General features: G+C 53.7%; 3 protein-coding genes and 1 long non-coding RNA gene across 7 annotated transcripts; 1 reads left to right on the top strand and 3 right to left on the bottom strand.

The window, feature by feature from the left end:
• Positions 1-77: 77 nt before the first annotated feature.
• On the bottom strand, positions 78-4,551 carry PHF23 (PHD finger protein 23). 3 transcript variants are annotated; one of them, XM_055258601.2, is made up of 5 exons: positions 4,278-4,551; positions 2,671-2,702; positions 2,425-2,517; positions 971-1,808; positions 78-878 (listed from the first exon to the last, which is right to left on the bottom strand). In XM_055258601.2, the coding sequence occupies exons 1-5, from the start codon at positions 4,309-4,311 to the stop codon at positions 664-666; spliced, it is 1,212 nt and encodes a 403-aa protein (XP_055114576.2). In that variant the 5' UTR covers positions 4,312-4,551; the 3' UTR covers positions 78-663. The 3 variants fall into 3 exon arrangements, with proteins under 3 accessions (XP_055114576.2, XP_055114578.2, XP_055114577.2); XM_055258603.2 differs by having other exon boundaries at positions 971-1,607; positions 4,278-4,537; XM_055258602.2 differs by lacking the exon at positions 4,278-4,551 and adding an exon at positions 3,818-4,008.
• Positions 4,552-5,445: 894 nt separating this feature from the next.
• Positions 5,446-8,200, bottom strand: GABARAP (GABA type A receptor-associated protein). Its single transcript, XM_055258615.2, has 4 exons — positions 7,263-8,200; positions 6,613-6,691; positions 6,354-6,472; positions 5,446-5,942 (listed from the first exon to the last, which is right to left on the bottom strand). The coding sequence occupies exons 1-4, from the start codon at positions 7,350-7,352 to the stop codon at positions 5,877-5,879; spliced, it is 354 nt and encodes a 117-aa protein (XP_055114590.1). The 5' UTR covers positions 7,353-8,200; the 3' UTR covers positions 5,446-5,876.
• Positions 8,201-8,216: 16 nt separating this feature from the next.
• LOC134735272 (uncharacterized) lies at positions 8,217-16,111 on the top strand. Its single transcript, XR_010118271.1, has 3 exons — positions 8,217-8,333; positions 14,908-15,041; positions 16,007-16,111. It is a non-coding gene; the product is annotated as an uncharacterized lncRNA (long non-coding RNA).
• CTDNEP1 (CTD nuclear envelope phosphatase 1) lies at positions 8,556-16,228 on the bottom strand. Of its 2 annotated transcripts, XM_055258612.2 has the most exons (9): positions 16,088-16,228; positions 12,230-12,296; positions 12,017-12,135; positions 11,744-11,815; positions 11,207-11,323; positions 10,979-11,090; positions 9,515-9,599; positions 9,153-9,209; positions 8,556-8,915 (listed from the first exon to the last, which is right to left on the bottom strand). In XM_055258612.2, coding segments are annotated over exons 1-9 (732 nt in total). In that variant the 5' UTR covers positions 16,190-16,228; the 3' UTR covers positions 8,556-8,914. The 2 variants fall into 2 exon arrangements, with proteins under 2 accessions (XP_055114587.1, XP_055114586.1); XM_055258611.2 differs by having other exon boundaries at positions 8,556-9,209.
• Positions 16,229-16,268: the final 40 nt, after the last annotated feature.

Below are 16,268 nucleotides of genomic sequence, written 5' to 3'. Positions count from 1 at the left end.
GTTTCAGCCCCACCTCCAGCTAGTCTTAAGCCACCAAAGCCTCCCTCCCGAGCAGGACAGTGAGGGCTATAAACACAAAAGAGCCCACTCTGCTTTATTTACAACACGCAGGCTGTCTGTACAAACAGCGGCCAATATTATTAAAAACAAAAGAGGTGAGTGAGAATCGTCACCTTTCTGCTTTCCTTCCTCGCTTGGCCAGGCTCTAGTACTCCACCTTTGAGCTGCCATGCCCAATAGGGGAAGTCCAAAATTAAAAATACAACCGGTGTAGAAGAAAATAAATGGGGAGTGAAATAGAAGAAAAGATGAGGGAGGGGAGTGCTAATATTTACACTAGAGTTTTATAGACAACTGTCCCATTCCATCCCAATTCCAATCCTGACCCAGAAAGTGATGGTGGCAGGTCCAAGAGACAGAGATTATGTGTCAAGACACACAGCCTCCCATCCCCAACCGTAATGGGTTCAATTTCAAGTCCACAGAGTGGGGAGGAACGATAGGGTAGGAAAGTGAGACACTCATTTTCAAACAAGTCTCCCTTGGGAATTCCTGCCTTGAAGTGCAGACAGTATCCAAGCTCCAGGGGATAGGCTGAGGACCCTGAGGCTCAGTTCCCAAATCATGTTGTCATTTGGAAGTTCCAGGCTAAAGTTGGTGCCGTCAGGGCTCTCCAGATTTGGGAGGCCCCCCTAACCGCCGGGCCTCTGGCCTCAGTTCCTTGCATTTCTGGCAATAAAAGAAGTCAGGGACGTTGGTCTTCTTAATCTTAGCACAGGAGAGGTGGATCCACGTCCCACACAGGCTGCACTCAATCATGGGCCGCCCTGCAAAGGGCTTTCGACAGTAACATGTGATCAGATCCCATGAGTCATCACCTGGGGAAAAAAAGGTTGGTTTGGTATTCCACCTGGGCTGTTGCTGGATCCACAACACCCTCAAACCCCTCGCCCCAGCCCAAACCTCTCACCTGATTCTACCATGATGTCCTCGTCCATGACCCGCATCTCGCCTTCACTGGAGCTGGCATCTCCATCTTGGCTTGTTTCAGTGCTGCCCACCTCCTTGCTTTCACTGTCAGCAGGAGGGACTCCTTCAGGGTGCACTGTGGCAGGGGGCCTAGGAGCCTCGGGGGGTGCTGGGAGCACAGGGGCTGGGGCTTCACCCCCTACCACTGTTGCCATCTCTTCCTCTTCTTCCTCTTCCTCCTCTTCCTCCTCCTCTTCAGAGTCTGTATCACTGGGGGGTGCCTGGGGAGGCCCAGGAGGTGGGAGTCTATCCCCCCGTTCTGCCTTTTTTAACTTCCGCTTCTTGCTCTTCTTGATTCGAGATCTCTTTTCCCCATCCCCAGGAGTTGGCCGAGGCCTCCGAAGCACCCCAAAGCCAGCCCCAGCTCCTGGCCCCAACTTTCGGTTCTTTCGGTCCTTCTTTCGAGGAGGATGGGAGAGGTCCCCCTGGGAAAGGGGCACAGGGGTAAGAGCTGCAGGGGGCCGGGAGGTATGTGTCAGGGATGTGGGGGACAAAGGAGATGCCACTTTGGGCCCATCCAGATCAAAGAGAGAGTCCTTGAGCTTCATCTTCTCAAGCAAGGTAGCACTGTCGGGGGCCTGCAGACGAGAGAAAGTGGACCTTGGGGGTCCTGGCTGGGTGGGACCTGCTTGAGCTGCCCTTCTCTTGGATGACTTTGCTTTCTTAACAAAAGTCTGGATGGTTCGAAGATCTGAGGGGGCCGAGTCCCAGCCATCACTGTCGGCTGCACTCTCTCCTCGCAATGGAGAGCTGGAGCCAGAGGCTGGCCAGTCACTTTCCTTAAAAGGGGGAAGAGACCAGGGTCAGGAGAACCCCAGTGTCATCTCAGCCCCTCCACAAACCCAGCTTGAAAAGGAGTGACTGGACTTACCCCAAAATGTCCTACATCAACCACTAAATCCCACTGTACTCCAAAAACTTCTCCCCACCCCAATTCCCATCAGCATGTCCTCTTGACCATTCCGCGTTACCTCTACCCTCAAGTCTGATACCTCACCGCTGCCCCTGCCCAGGGCCTGTGGAACACTGTATCCCCCAGACCAGAGCCGTATGTCCTTAGCTCTTTTTCTGTATAGCCTCATTTGTTACCATTTTCATCTCCCTAAAATTTATCCATAAACACCTTCCATTCACAGCACCTCAAGACTATGCCAAAATCTCTGCCAGTGACTCCAAATCCCCCTTCCTTTTCATTGCTGTTCAAGCCAGCTATCCCTGCCATCCACTCCCCGCATACCAGCTTTCCTACCACAGCCCTAAGAGTGTACAACTTCCCTGGTCTTACATATAATTTCTAGGGGCCTCGTTCTATAAAGCAATACAGTTCTGTTTGAACAACAGCCACTCTATAGTCCCACGACACCAGCCTCAAGTCAGTAATTCTCTTGCCCCTACCTCTTTGCTAGGGGGAATGTAACCAGCATATGCCAAAACAAAACTGCAGAATTTGTTGAAATCCTCAATTGTTCTCCGCCGTTTCTCTGGTGGCTGAAAGGAAGGAGATATGGATCACATGGAAAGCCACACAGTTTAAGAAGGGCATTCCCAGAGACACAGTCCCTAAGTGAGGCGTCTAGAAAAGGGGGGCGGGGGGCGTTGTCAGGCAGGGCTACTAGGCTGCAAAGGTAAGGCAAACCTCACCTGAGTCTCTGGCTTAAGGGTCGGAGGTGGATCTGGAAAAGCAATAAAAGCTGAGTCAAGATACTAGGAAACAGTCTGTGTAAAACTCCCCCTCTAAACCCCGTTGTTCGTAAGTGAACCCCCTGCTCTCCCAGGTCCCTCTGCCAGGCCAGCAGGCCCCCAGCTGTGTTGGATCCGCCCCGGCTCCCCCTTCCGCCCCGCGAGGGGCGGAGCCTGGGCGCGGCGCCCTCTGAGGCCTCGCTATAGCGCTCCCCTTCCCCCAACCGGAGGCAGGCGCCCCGCCCCCCAACTCACGGTCTCTCTCGACTCCAGTCTACTCGGATCCCTCAGCGCCCCACCCCACCGTACCGCTCCCGGGGCCGCGTCCGGGCCGCCGCCCGCCGCCCCCGTCCTTCACACGCGCCCGGAGCCCCGAGTTCCTACCCGGCCGCGCTCCACCGCCTCGGGCCCTCCGAGACCGCACACGCCGCCCGCCGGCCCCCAGGGTCCAGGATGACCACGCCGAAGCCCTCCCCGCCCTCCGGCCCCTTCTACTCGAGCACGCGGCCCGGCGCGCCCCTCACCCCCACCCCAAACACACACAGGCACACGTATCCAACGCTACTTCACGGCCGGGACAGACCCGGGAGCTCTAACCCGGACGCGGCCCCACCTGCCCCCCCCCCCGCATACCGCGCTCCCCACAATTTCGCCGTCCCTCCGCCCCCATCCGGGGCTTTGGCCCCTCCCCGTCTCGAGCTCCTCGGGCTCCCCACCGGGCCCCCCGGCCCTGTTCCGAGCCCTCTCCGGCCGCCGCCCCCCCTCCGCCCCCGTACTCACCACCCAGTCACTAGGCTATGGACCCCTCAACTCTGGCCCCTTCCCCCCAACCCAGCCACTCTCTCTCTCTCTCTCCACAGCAACCACCGCTGCTGCCGCCGATGCCCCCCTCACCCTCAGCAACTCCCAGGCTCTTAACCCTCGCGAACCAACCCTACCCCCCCGCAAGTCGCCGGTCTTAACCCCCCCCACCCCGCCCCACCACCCCCTACAACTACCCAGCTCGCCTCGCTTCCTGGCTCGCTCTCTCCACAACTACCCCGGGTACAGGTCCGTCTGCCGTAGACAATACCCAGACCCCCTCTTCTCCCCACAACTACCTGCCCACCCCTCCGACAATCACCGGGCATTCTCCGGCGGCAACTACTCGGAGCTCCGGTACCACCGCCACAAACTACCCCACCTCGGCGAACTACCGGGCCCCTCACTCAGCCTCTTCTACGTTCTCCCTCCTGAGCAACTCTCCGGCCACTGGATTCCCCCAACCTTCCAGTTCCAGGGCCCCAATCTGCCAGTGGCCCTTTCGGGCCCTAACCCCCGAGGCTCCGGGTTTCAAGCTCCTATCCCCCGCACCCCCACACCGACTGATCTCCAACTACCCCAGCCCAGTCTCCCACTCCTCTTTCTCCAAGGTCTCTCAACTCGTCGCTCTCCCACCTCCAGGGCCAGCCTCCCGACCCCCTCTCCGAACTCCCCCGCTGGGCTCCGGGGCTCGACCTCCAAGTTTGCCAATTGATTCCTCGCCCGCCCCCCGCCGGCTCAGCGCTCCGCGCCGGTCGAGAGCTCACCTTCGGGACTGGGCTCCGCCATGGCTTCCAGCATCGCCCCCTCCCCTCCTCCCGGTCCGGCGCCCCCCTCCCCGGAGCCGGGGATCCCGGTGCCGCCTCTAGTGCTCGATGCTCCCACTGCTTCGCTCCACAGAAGTGTCCGCCTCAGCCCGGTTGAGACTCGAGTCCGCTAGCCGCTGCCGCCACCTCCCTCTACCACTGCCTCCCGCACTCCCGGACCGGGCCCCCTCCCCCCGCGCCGCCGGCCGCCTGCTCCCTCCTCCTCCTCCTCCTCTCTCCTCCCTCCCTCCTCTTCTCTCCCTCCTCCCCCCGCCGGCGCCGAGGCGCAGTGCACCAAGGGTTTTGTAGTCCGTCCGGGGACAGCGGAAAAGGGACCGCATGAACCTCCGGAACTTTGATTCCCAGAAAGCCACAGGCTGGTGCAGGCGCACCAAGCCGCCCCCCCTCCCCCAGGGAGCGGCGGGGAGACCAGGAGCCGGAGGGAGAGCGGAAGTGCGCGCGCAGGCCCCTGGGAGATGTAGGCTGGGCGGGACCAAGAAAGAAGAGGAAGAAGGGATTAGAACTCTCGGCCACCATACTGCCTCGTTCTGCAGCTTCTTTCTCCCCCGGGGGACCGCCCCACTTCCGGCCTGCCGGAGAAATGATTGCTGGGAGATGAAGTATTCCTGGCGATAATGGCTCCCCCTCCCAGTCTTCTCCCTCCCTGATTCCACTCTGCCGGATCCCACACACCGGCAAAATTCTAGCCAAGTGACATGCAACTGAGAACAGCCGTTTTACTAGCTCACACACATGAAAATATCTTCCTTAATTAGAATGTTCTAGCAAATGTGGATGTTCACCTAAAGCAGGTACTTCGGAACTTTCTCCACAGGAACCCACAGTAAAAAAAAAAAATTTTTTACATGAGCATTTTTAACATTTAGTTTCACATACGTGTCAAACTAAAGTTTCAAGAAATGATCCTCAGTATTCCATTCCATCACAACAAAAGCACCCTCTTTTTGCAGACAGGGAAAAGCCCATCATGAACAGAATAAACCAACATATACTTCTATCCCTCCAGCTTGTACCCAATACTCTTCTTTCCCCACCACTGAAACCCACTGACACCTTGGAAAGACTTAAAATCAGCGGGACGAGGGGAGCAACACAAGGCAAAATTCAGTTCAGCTTGGTGGTTTCCTCTTTATTGATGTGCCTCCTACCTTCCCCCCACAATTTCAGTCCCTTCCAACTACCCCCAAAAAAGAAGGTAGTGAAAGGAAGGGATTGCTGGGGTTCTGAGCCCCTGGGCAGTCAGAAAGGGAACAGAAACCAAAACAATCACTGGATGTGACAGAGACTGACAATCAAGAAGTCTAAAGCAGGATGGGAAAGGCGGGCAGAGAAAGGGGAAGAAAGGAGAAAGGAGAGTTACAAGATGCCAACTCCACCATTACCCCTTCTAAGAGAGGCTGGAGAGAAAGCCTCAAACATTAAGAAGTGCCGGTCCTAAATAAGGGAGGTGGTGTTTGAGCTTGGAGGAGGAGGTCAAGAAAGGGGGGCCACCTCTCTCTTTGTAGAATGAGACCCCCCTCCAGCTCAGGGGCAGCAGCTTCACAGACCGTAGACACTTTCGTCACTGTAGGCAATGTAGAGAAAGAAGTCTTCTTCATGGTGTTCCTGGGATGAAAGCAGAAAACTGTTCAGCAACTGGGCTCCAGTTACTTAAACCAACCACGACCCAGCCACGTTCTTGTAGAACCACAAACCATTGCCTGACTCCTTCACTGACTCCAAGGAGCAGTATAATCTCTGCAGTCCTGGGCAAAAAGGCCTCAAACTGTTTTCTGCTGCTTTGGAATGGGGAGGGGGACTGGGAAGAGTCCCAAACAGACAATTTCTCTAGCTCACTGTTCTCTTTCCTTCTCTCTACTCCTACTGTTCTGTCCAAACCCCCAACCCACAGCTATTATGAAACTTTAAGGCAAGCCAGGAAACTAGTCCAAAACTACTGATGTAACAACACTTTCTTCCCCTCACGCTCTTCCAAGATTCCTCTCCAAAGCCTCCACCACTTCCCAGTCACCATACCTGGTAGAGCTGACCCATTGTGGCACTGGTGGGTGGAATGACATTGTTGACAAAGAAAAACAAGGCATCCTCAGCTCTGAGATGAATTCGCTTCCGGATCAAGAAGTAGAACTGACCAACTGCAAAAGATACAAGGTGCAATAAAGTCACAGAGGTCAAAAATGCCCTCAAAAGAACAGCTGCTAGGTGGAGCCTCCTCCCGCAGAGACTGCACTCCCACCCACAGGAAGCAAGCCTGAGTCTTGGGTCAGGTTCCCACCTGTGAGATCAGAAGGCACCAGGTATTTCTTTTTGTCCAGGTCTCCTATCCGAGCTTTGGGAGCCTTTTCTACTATCACCTGATAAAGAGATGAAAATTAGGAGACAGAAGGAATGCAGCCCCGAAGCTGCACCTGTCAAGAACTCAAAAAACAATATTCCTAGTACCTAAATCTACCCCAGACTCATCTCTTTGTCTTTGTACACGCGGTGCAGCACTGAGTCCCAGAGATCCTGACCTCACTGACTGGAGCTCATTTAAATATACAGGATCCATCCCCCAATAGGGCGTCACCATAAACAACTATCTTAATCAGACGGAGATGACTTGTCTGGGTCGACTAGTGATTCAATCTCGCAACCTTAGCTAGCTGGGGGGATGACCATTTGAAGCTCAGGCTGTCAAACTCTCTAAGGCCTCCACTCACACAAATGCTAAGGTTTCTCTCTCCTGTCCACATCCCTCTCAACCCCACATCCACCACTACCCCACTTCTTTCATTCTGGGTCCCAAGGACAGCAGTTCCAGGCCTGCTCCCAACCCCACCACAGCCAGCAGCCTGATCCCTGCGCTGCCTGTCCCAGATCCAAGGCCAGGCTGTGGCGTCAGCGTAAGCGTCCCGCGCCCTCGGCCCTGGCTACTGTCCTCACCGGCACCCGGTCCGGGTATTTCTTTCGGATCTTCTCGCCCTCAGAGCGGCGCTTCTCGAACGGATGCTCTTCTTTGTACACGAACTTCATCCTCCCGGGAACCGGGCTGTACCGGGCTGGGCTGAGGGAACCCGGGGGGGGCCGGGACGGGGGGCGGCGGCGACGGCGGCGACGCGCGGGCGGATTCAGCGGAGCGATCCACGAATTTGCGCCACTTCCCTATTCACCAACCCCGCCCCCGACTATTGGGGACTGCCCCCCCGCTAAGATACGCCACTACCTCAGCGGCGCTAACGCTGCTAGCGTAGCACCACCCACTGACCGGCCCCCTCACGCCATTAGCGTAATCGCTTTGGAATCAATTTGTGGGCTACGCAGGCGACGTAGCAAAGACGGTTGGCTTTTGCTCATCGAAAATAACTCTAAACCTGTTCCCCAACCTTCCCCTCAAGGAAGCTGGGGCTGAAGAGTAGTAAAAGATGGTAATCATCATACGAGACTTGGTTCTCCAAGTTCGTTTCGTTAACAACGTAGAACAGCAGAGACAATTACAAGGTTAGCTATTCACGAACCGTGTTGCTACGCTGAAGGCAGCCGTTGACACCAAAACAAAGTAGTACCCAAGTGGCGGAGATGATCTCCAGAAATAAGAGGTCAAAAAGAAAACAGATGTTTGGAGAGATGTAGAGAACGCTTAAATGCCAAGAATGAGACCAACAGGGACTGGAGAGGAGGCTGGAGAGGTAGGGACTACGCCAGCGCGGAGGAACACCGCAGGGCTTGAGTAATCATGTGATCTCAAACAGGGCGAAGCGTCACGTGGCGGGTGAGCGAAGTAGGGCCGGCTTGGGAGGGCGCCGGGGAGGCGGGGCCAACTGGGCCACAGCTGGGAGGGGGACCGACGCCCCCCCGCCCCCGACAGCGGAGGTCGGGGCGCCAGCCGCCTGGGGGCAGCGCCTGCTTAGCCTGTCCACGTCAGTGCCCCGGACGAAGCCCGAAGTTTCTCCAGCTGTACGCCCTTTGGCCGTCCAGGTTTCCCCTTTCGTGCTGCTATGGCCTGCTGCTCCGAAGGTATCCTTCCATTCCCCACCAGCGCGCCCATCCTGTCACTCGGCCCTTCCCGCCAAAGCATCTGGTGTCCACATTATTGTATCCCTATACCCAACACCACCTTTCCCCCTGCCCCTTGAGTCCAACAGCAGTCTCTTCCCGCTCTGCCTGGGGGACAGGGTGCATGTGAACAAAGTTCCCTCCCTTCACTTCCCAAAACCCCAGAGAAGGACCTAAGGCCGCTTTGGTTTCAAAGTTATAATGCATGGTTTAAAAGAGAGGAAAGGAAAAAAGACACAAAGCTGGTTACAGGTCTGAGGGAGTCTAAGGAGAGAAAAATAGAGGGAGAGTAAAGGGGGGACAAATTTAGGGAAAATCCAGTGGCCCAAAATCCCAGTATCCCACCCACAGCCCAGCCCTTGGAGCAGGAGTGAAGAATTAGATCAGTTTTGTACAAGAGTTTTTTAAAAAAATCAAATCACAACAAAGCTGACTTGGCTTCTCTTTGAGCCTCCTGGATCACCGTATGTCTGTCACTCTGGCCAGTCCTGCCTCTTCACAAACACTGATTCGGCTCTCCTAGGCTTCCACCTGTGTCCCAATCTGGGGTTTCCATGGAGTGTGAACACGAAGTTAAGAGTGAGGCTGCTTCAGAGCCCCCGGCCCATGTGTCCATCCAAACTCCAAGTGGAGTGTAGGGCTCCCAGGGCAGAGAGGGGTGGGAGAGGCAGACCCTGCCCAGGCAGTCCTCACATTGGACAGGGCATCAGACGGCATCCCAAAGGCTCGCCCTCCCTTTCCCCCCCACCCCAACTCAGGTGGAGGGGGAGCAGCTGTCACCAGAGCCGATGTTGGTGAAGGTTTCGGCTCAGCACGGAACGAACATCAGCGGTGAACCTGGGGTGACAATAACTTGCATTGGTAGAGTACCTTATAGTTGATACCCTCACAACACTCATGTAAGGCAACATCACTGGAGATGTGGGACCTAAATTATCACCATATTCATGATTAGATAGGTTCAATTTGCCCACGGCCTACTAGCTAAAGTGATGAGCTTTGAAGTAAGAAGACCTGGGTCCAAATGTTAAATTCTTAAGGGAACAGAGTTAAAACAGGACAAACGTTTTTTATTCCCTCTGAGGATCCCCCACCTCCTCCTTTCTTGAGATATCCAAGTGTCCAGAGCCCACTTCCCTTACCTGAGGGCATCCAGCATTGGGAGCAGGTTGAGAAGGGCTGTGTCGCTGGGGTCACTGAACCAGGATTTGATGGGGATGGCATTGTCTAGGGTGGGTGAAAATGCAGATGAGAAGAAACAGAATTCAAGAGAGACTGGGTGTTTTTCTCTTCTTGGAGGGAAGGAGGAATTATTATTAAAAATATATGCCTCCCACTACCGGAAGTCAACAACCTAAGTAAAATTTTCCTGATATATGCTCCGAAACTAAGTTTTAATCACCAGATCTCATACCTATTGATGCCTCTAGTCAAGCTTACTGCCATTGTGCGTCACTTGAAACACACTTGGCCAGGCGCAGTGGCTCATGCCTGTTATCCCAACAGTTTAAGAGGCTGAGGTGGGAGGATCACTTGAGCTCAGGAGTCTGAGTCCAGCCTGGGCAACATAACGAGATCCCGTCTCTACTAAAAATCAAAAAATTGGCCAAGGGCAGTGGCTCACGCCTGTAATCCCAGCACTTTGGGAGGCCGAGGCAGGCGAATCACGAGGTTAGGAATTCAAGAACAGCCTAGCCAACGTGGTAAAACTCCATCGCTACTAAAAATACAAAAATTAGCTGTGCCTCGTGGCAGGCGCCTGTAATCCCAGCTACTTGGGAGGCTGAGGCAGGAGAATCGCGTGAACCTGGAAGTCGGAGGTTGCAGTAAGCCAAGATCATGCCACTGCATTCCAGCCCGGGCGACAGGGCGAGACTGTCTCAAAAAAAATAAAAAAATAAAAAAATTATCTGGGCATGGTGGTGCACGCCTGTAGTCCCAACTACTGAGAGGCTGAGGCAGAAGGATCACTTGAGCCTGGGAGATCAAGGCTGCAGTGAACTATGATCATGACACTGCACTCCAGCCTGGGAACAGAGTGAGACCGTATCTCAAAAAATAAATAAAAATTTATTTTTATTTATTTATTCTTTTTTTGAGACGGTGTCTCGCTCTGTCACCCAGGCTGGAGTGCAATGGTGCAATCTCGGCTCACTGCAACCTCCGCCTCCTGGGTTCAAGCAATTCTCCTGCCTCAGCCTCCCAAGTTGCTGGGATTACAGGCGTGTGCCACCGTGCCTGGCTAGTTTTTTCTATTTTTAGTAGAGATGGAGTTTCACCATGTTTGTTAGGCTGGTCTTAAACTTCTGACCTCGTGATCCACCTGCCTCGGCCTCTCAAAGTGCTGGGATTACAAGCATGAGCCACCGTGCCCGGCCAGAAATAAATTTTAAAAAAGAAAAAAATGATATAAGAAATCTGACCTATGAAATGGACATATATGGTATCTCATTTGAAACAGAAAAATAACTTGCACTTCAACTTATAGCAAACTAGGGATAATCTAGGGAATCCCAGCTCTCAAGGACCAAAGCCCAGGTCTCCTGCAAAAATACCTTCTCAGAACCATGTTCTGGTCCTGCCAGACTCGCCACCCTCCCCCGTACCTGGATGGCTCCTGTAAGCCCCTGGGGAGTTATCCAGGATCACAATGCTGGAGAGGTCACTGTGGACCACAGAGAGGTCCTTGATGTAGCTGCCCAACTCCAAAGTGCAGTGCTGGAAGGCAGGGGATCATGTAGCAGGCCTCTCTCCAGGATACTCTCCTCAAACCCAGATCCCTCCCTGGTGGCCTCCCTCCCAAGCCACACTCTTAGACTGGGATTCCAGCTTACCTGTCTGTAATATCTCCTCTTAAGAATGCTTCTGCTATTGTCCAGTTTATCTGCCACAGCAGAGCCATAGATCTCCATGCTTGCTGTAAACACCACCAGCTCGTACCACTGGCTCACCTGAAATAGATTAGGGGAGAGGGTGATGCCATACAAGGCGATGATTCCTTTAGACATACAGTTATCTTTCAGAAAAGCAACGGCACAGTCCTTCAGGCCTTCCATCAACATGAAATGTCTCTGAGGACACGAAATTCTGAACCCCCAGCCCAAACCTCCAAACTCAGTGTTAGGCATCCTACACTCTTAAGATTCAGAAATGCAAGAACAAAAGAGAAAGATGCCAGTGGAAAAGAATTACATCAGCACAACCAATGAACCCCAAGTACTGAAAGCCACTCCCCTACTATTCCACAGCCTCCCCTCTAGAAAACTGCTCTTACCCATTTATCCTCACCCCTTCCTCCAAATCCTCCGAATTCCCAGAGCCCTAAAACCATTCCTTCATTACAGAGCTCCCTTTAGCTCTCCAAAACTCACCACTTCCAGGAAGAAATCCACATGGGGCCTCTTATGTACAAAAAACCGGACAGGATGTTTGTCTATTACCACCTACAGAGGAACAAGATGGGCTGGGGGAAGTCATGACTACCACAACCCACGCCTAGAAAACGCCCCACCCATCTGCTTCCCTCCTCCAGGCTGACACTGGTGCCAGCAGATGAAGACAGATGCTCTGGGACTGGGAAAGGGAGTCCAGGTTTGGGCAGAGGAACAGATGAAACCATTTCATCACTCCCCACCACCACACACCTTGAGGATGAAGTCAGGAGGTGTACCAGGCCGGACTGTGGGCCTCAGGACCCCATCATGGTGGGAGTGAATAAGTGTCTCATCCAGATCCAGCACCAGGATCTTCCTCTTCACCTGGGCTGAACCACAGTGGGGAGGAATAATATTGACCGACCTCTGGCCCAGAGCTGGCCCCTACTTCACCCTAAAGGAGGCTTCCCACCACATACTTACCTAGCCGATTCCGGGACACAGGAGATAAGGGGAGGATATCATATCGAACAGTTTGGTACTGAATTACCTACAAATAGCACAAAAGAGGATTGAAACCCTTGATAAGGAAGCCTTCCCCAGTAACAGGGAGCACATAATGAACATTTACCACAGGTACTGTGTATTGTAATTTAGGATTATTTCTTCTTTTTTTTTTTTTTTGAGACGGAGTCTCGCTCTGTTGCCCAGGCTGGAGTGCAATGGCGTGATCTTGGCTCACTGCAACCTCCACCTCCCAAGTTCAAGCAATTCTCCTGCCTCAGCCTCCCTAGTAGCTGGGACTACAGGCGCGCGCCACCACGCTTGGCTCATTTTTGTATTTCTAGTAGAGACAGGGTTTAACCATATTGGCCTGGCTAGTCTCAAACTCCTGACCTTGTAATCCTCCTGCCTTGGCCTCCCAAAGTGCTGGGATTCCAGGAACGAGCCACCATGCTGGCCTTTTTCATTTAATCCTCAAAACAACCCTAATATTACTGTTATCCCTGTTTTAAAGAAACTGAGGCCACACAGCTAGGAATTAAGTTGTTTCTCTCCCTAATTAAAATGAAAACTCCATGAGAATATGATTTTGTCTAGATCATGGCTGTATTCCCAGTGCCTAGAACACAGTAGCAAAGGTGGTCAGTTAATATTAGTAGAATCTGCCGGGCACGGTGGCTCACGCCTGTAATCCCAGCACTTTGGGAGGCCGAGGCAGGCAGATCACAAGGTCAAGAGATGGAGACCATACTGGCCAACATGGTGAAACCCTGTCTCTACTAAAAATACAAAAATTAGCTGGGCGTGGTGGTGCATGCCCGTAGCCCCAGCTACTCGAGAGGCTGAGGCAGGAGAGTGGCTTGAACCCAGGAGGCAGAGGTTGCAGCGAGCCGAGATCGCACCACTGTACTCCAGCCTGGTGACAGAGCAAGACTCCATCTCAAAAAAAAAAAAAAAAGTAGAATCAGTGAAGTGATAGAGCCAGGATTATACCAATGCAGTTCAACCCAAGAACGTGCCCTCTTTTTTTTTCTTTCTTTTTGACAAGGGAGTCTCACTCCATTGCCCAGGCTGGAGTGCAGTGGCGCGATCTCGGCTCACTGCAACCTCCACCTCCCAGGTTCAAGCAATTCTCCTGCCTCAGCCTCCTAAGCAGCTGGGACTACAGGCGCGTGCCACCATGCCCAACTAATTTTTGTATTTTTAGTAGAGATGGGGTTTCACCATAGTGGCCAGGCTGGTCTCAAGCTCCTGACCTCATGATCCACCCGCCTCAGCCTCCCAAAGTGCTGGGATTACAGGCGTGAGCCACCGCGCCCAGCCGAACCTGCCCTCTTAACTGTGATATTATCCTGCTACACTGAACAAAGAAACGACCCCCACAACGCAACCTTCACCCCAAGAATTATTTGTAGCAACTACCGTCATCTCACATTGGGAACTAAGAGCCTCAGATTCCCTAGTGCACATGGAGTAGGAGTCGGGAGGAGATCCCTGGGTCCTTAATGGGAATATAGAATGAGGGAATCCAGAGGTTGTCAGGTCAGCTAAGTTCCTCTGGCTAGGAGCCACCAGGCCTATTTTAACCAGCCACCTGTCCACTTCTGTCTCTTCTAGCCAAGTCACAAGTTCAGAGAACCTCAGCCCTCTGAACAGTCTCCTTATCCTGGTACCCAGGGTGAGGCAAAGAACACTGGAAAGCCCCTGCCAGGCTGACTGGCAGGGTTTGGAGGAGGCCAGAGTGAAGTAAGTGAGAGGTGAATAAGGGACAAGGACGTCACCACCTCATCCTTCCAGCTCTGCTTCTCCAAGCCTTCTCTAGGGGCTCCTGTTTCCTAATATGCACATCTCCCCATGCAAAGCCTGGCAATTCCCTCCTCCACACTTTTCTTCAAAGGCACAAACCCTCTTCAGTGCATACCTAGGCCCCAAGCCACACCAGAACCAGGTTCTCCCTTGTAAACCCACAGGGCTCTCTCCCCCTATTCAAGATCTGCCCTTCTTTTCTCCCTGGGCCATGATGAGGTCCGAAACAGCTCCGGTGTCCAGCCTTGCTATCTTGGGTTGCAAATGCTGGGCATGTAGGGAATGCTCCAAGCATCTGCCAGAAGGGGGGTAGGGAAAGAAACCAGATTGGAAGGGAAGGGAGGACAAAAGGCTATGGGATCAGTGCTGCCCAAAGGAGAGCAATTTTGGAAGTAACCTGTGGATGAGCTGAAGCGCCACTCCCCTATGCCCAGAAAACTGATGTGTTAGAGCGAGAACGTCAGAGAAGACGGCAGTCAACCCATAAAGAAAACCCCAGGAGGCCAGGTGCAGCGGCTCAATCCCAGTACTTTTGAGAGGCCGAGGCGGGCAGATCACTTGAGGTCAGGAGTTTGAGACCATCCTGGCCAACATGGTGAAAACCCGTCTACTAAAATTACAAAAATTAGCCAAGTGTGGTGGCGGGTGCCTGTAATCCCAGCTATTCGAGAGGCTGAAGCAGGAGAATCGCTTGAACCCAGGAGGTGGAGGTTGCAGTGAGCCGAGATGGCGCCACTGCACTCCAGCCTGGGCGACAAAGCAAGACTGTCTCAGGAAAGAAAAGAAAACCGCAGGAGATAGCCCCACACATATCCCAGAATCTCTGACCCTACATTTTTCTTGGCTCCTAGCTCTTGTCTCGGGGGAATAGCGCTGCTGCCTACAGCCACAACCATCCTGTACTGTTCGCACTCTAAATCAAGAAGTGGAAGCAGACTGGTAAAGGACAGAATGAACCCAAGGCCAGACCCATTCTCACAAATCAGTTAAGTCAACCACCACTACCACGGACGGCTTTCTGGAAATTCTCTGGACCCCAGGTCGCCCCAACCTGGGTTTATTCTTTCAAATTGTACTGAGGTATGCTAAGGGGTACAGACCAGAGTACAGACCCAGAACCTCTGTCTCCGCTTACTAAATTCTCCCCAGACTCCTTCCGAGGATTCTCCCTGGTGGTGGTGAGACCACAAGAGCACACTGATTTAAAGTGCTGTTAGCTGAAGGACCTCTGATCTTGGAGAAAAGCTAAGGGGGAGGGGACCCAGAGATGCTTGGGTCCATCCAGACAGTGTCCCTCAGAATGCTAGGCTCTCCTGGAGAAGCAAACGTCCTCATTTTCAAGCCCTACAACTGCCCAGCGCTGTCCTCTGACAGGGACACCCCAACTTCAGTGGTGGGCACAGCACCCACCTTGAACTCCCTCCCACAATTAAAGAGGCCCATCATAAAAGCATCTGCTTTAGTCTTCAATAAATCCAGATACTACACTCACACTATGAAATAAATTTTCACAGCCTTTTTGGAGTTCTCTTAATGGGAACCGCAGGAGTTTCTCCTTCACACCCAGGGTTTTCCCAAGTTCCAGTCCTTGTTTGTAACATATGCCCTCCCACCCACCTTCACCCTTGACACACAAGTCTGTCTCTCCCTTGTTATGGGACCAAACACACACCGAGGTTCCAAATAGGGTCTCTCACAAGCCCACATCCACAGATCTGGCTGTCATCAAACAGGTGTTCCCCGCCTCTGGGTTTCTTTAGCAACAACTCCAGCTTTCTTAAAGAGCGCCCCACCCACCACCTTAGCCCCCAAGAGTTGCCAAATCCTGTCCCATCTAGCCCCATCAAAACCCCCAAGGGCTAGGTTCTATTACAAGGGTCTCCCACCTCGCCCCGCTTAGGGTGCCCAATTCTCTGGCGAGAAAAGCCCCAGCCAGGATTCCCTTCCTAGGCCCAGAGGCCCGACACTCCGAAAACCCCTGAGTACCACGGACAGACGTCCCCAACACCGCCAGCGCCCACCCTGGCTCACCGTGCGGATCTGCCTCCGCAAAAGGTAAATGAAGAAGCTCCAGAGCTTGGCGGCGAAAGCCACGAACGTGCGCAGCCCCAGCAGACACTGCGTCCGCATCATCCCGATGACCCCGGCACCGCCGGCCCCGGGGCCCCCGCGGCCCAGCTCCGCCAGCCCCCCGGGGGCAGCCCCCCGCCGC

Source organism: Symphalangus syndactylus, chromosome 20 (genome assembly GCF_028878055.3).
Source record: "Symphalangus syndactylus isolate Jambi chromosome 20, NHGRI_mSymSyn1-v2.1_pri, whole genome shotgun sequence".
NCBI classification, from domain to species: Eukaryota; Metazoa; Chordata; class Mammalia; order Primates; family Hylobatidae; genus Symphalangus; species Symphalangus syndactylus.
Note: the sequence above shows the minus strand (reverse complement) of the source record. Positions and strands in the feature narration are given on the sequence as shown.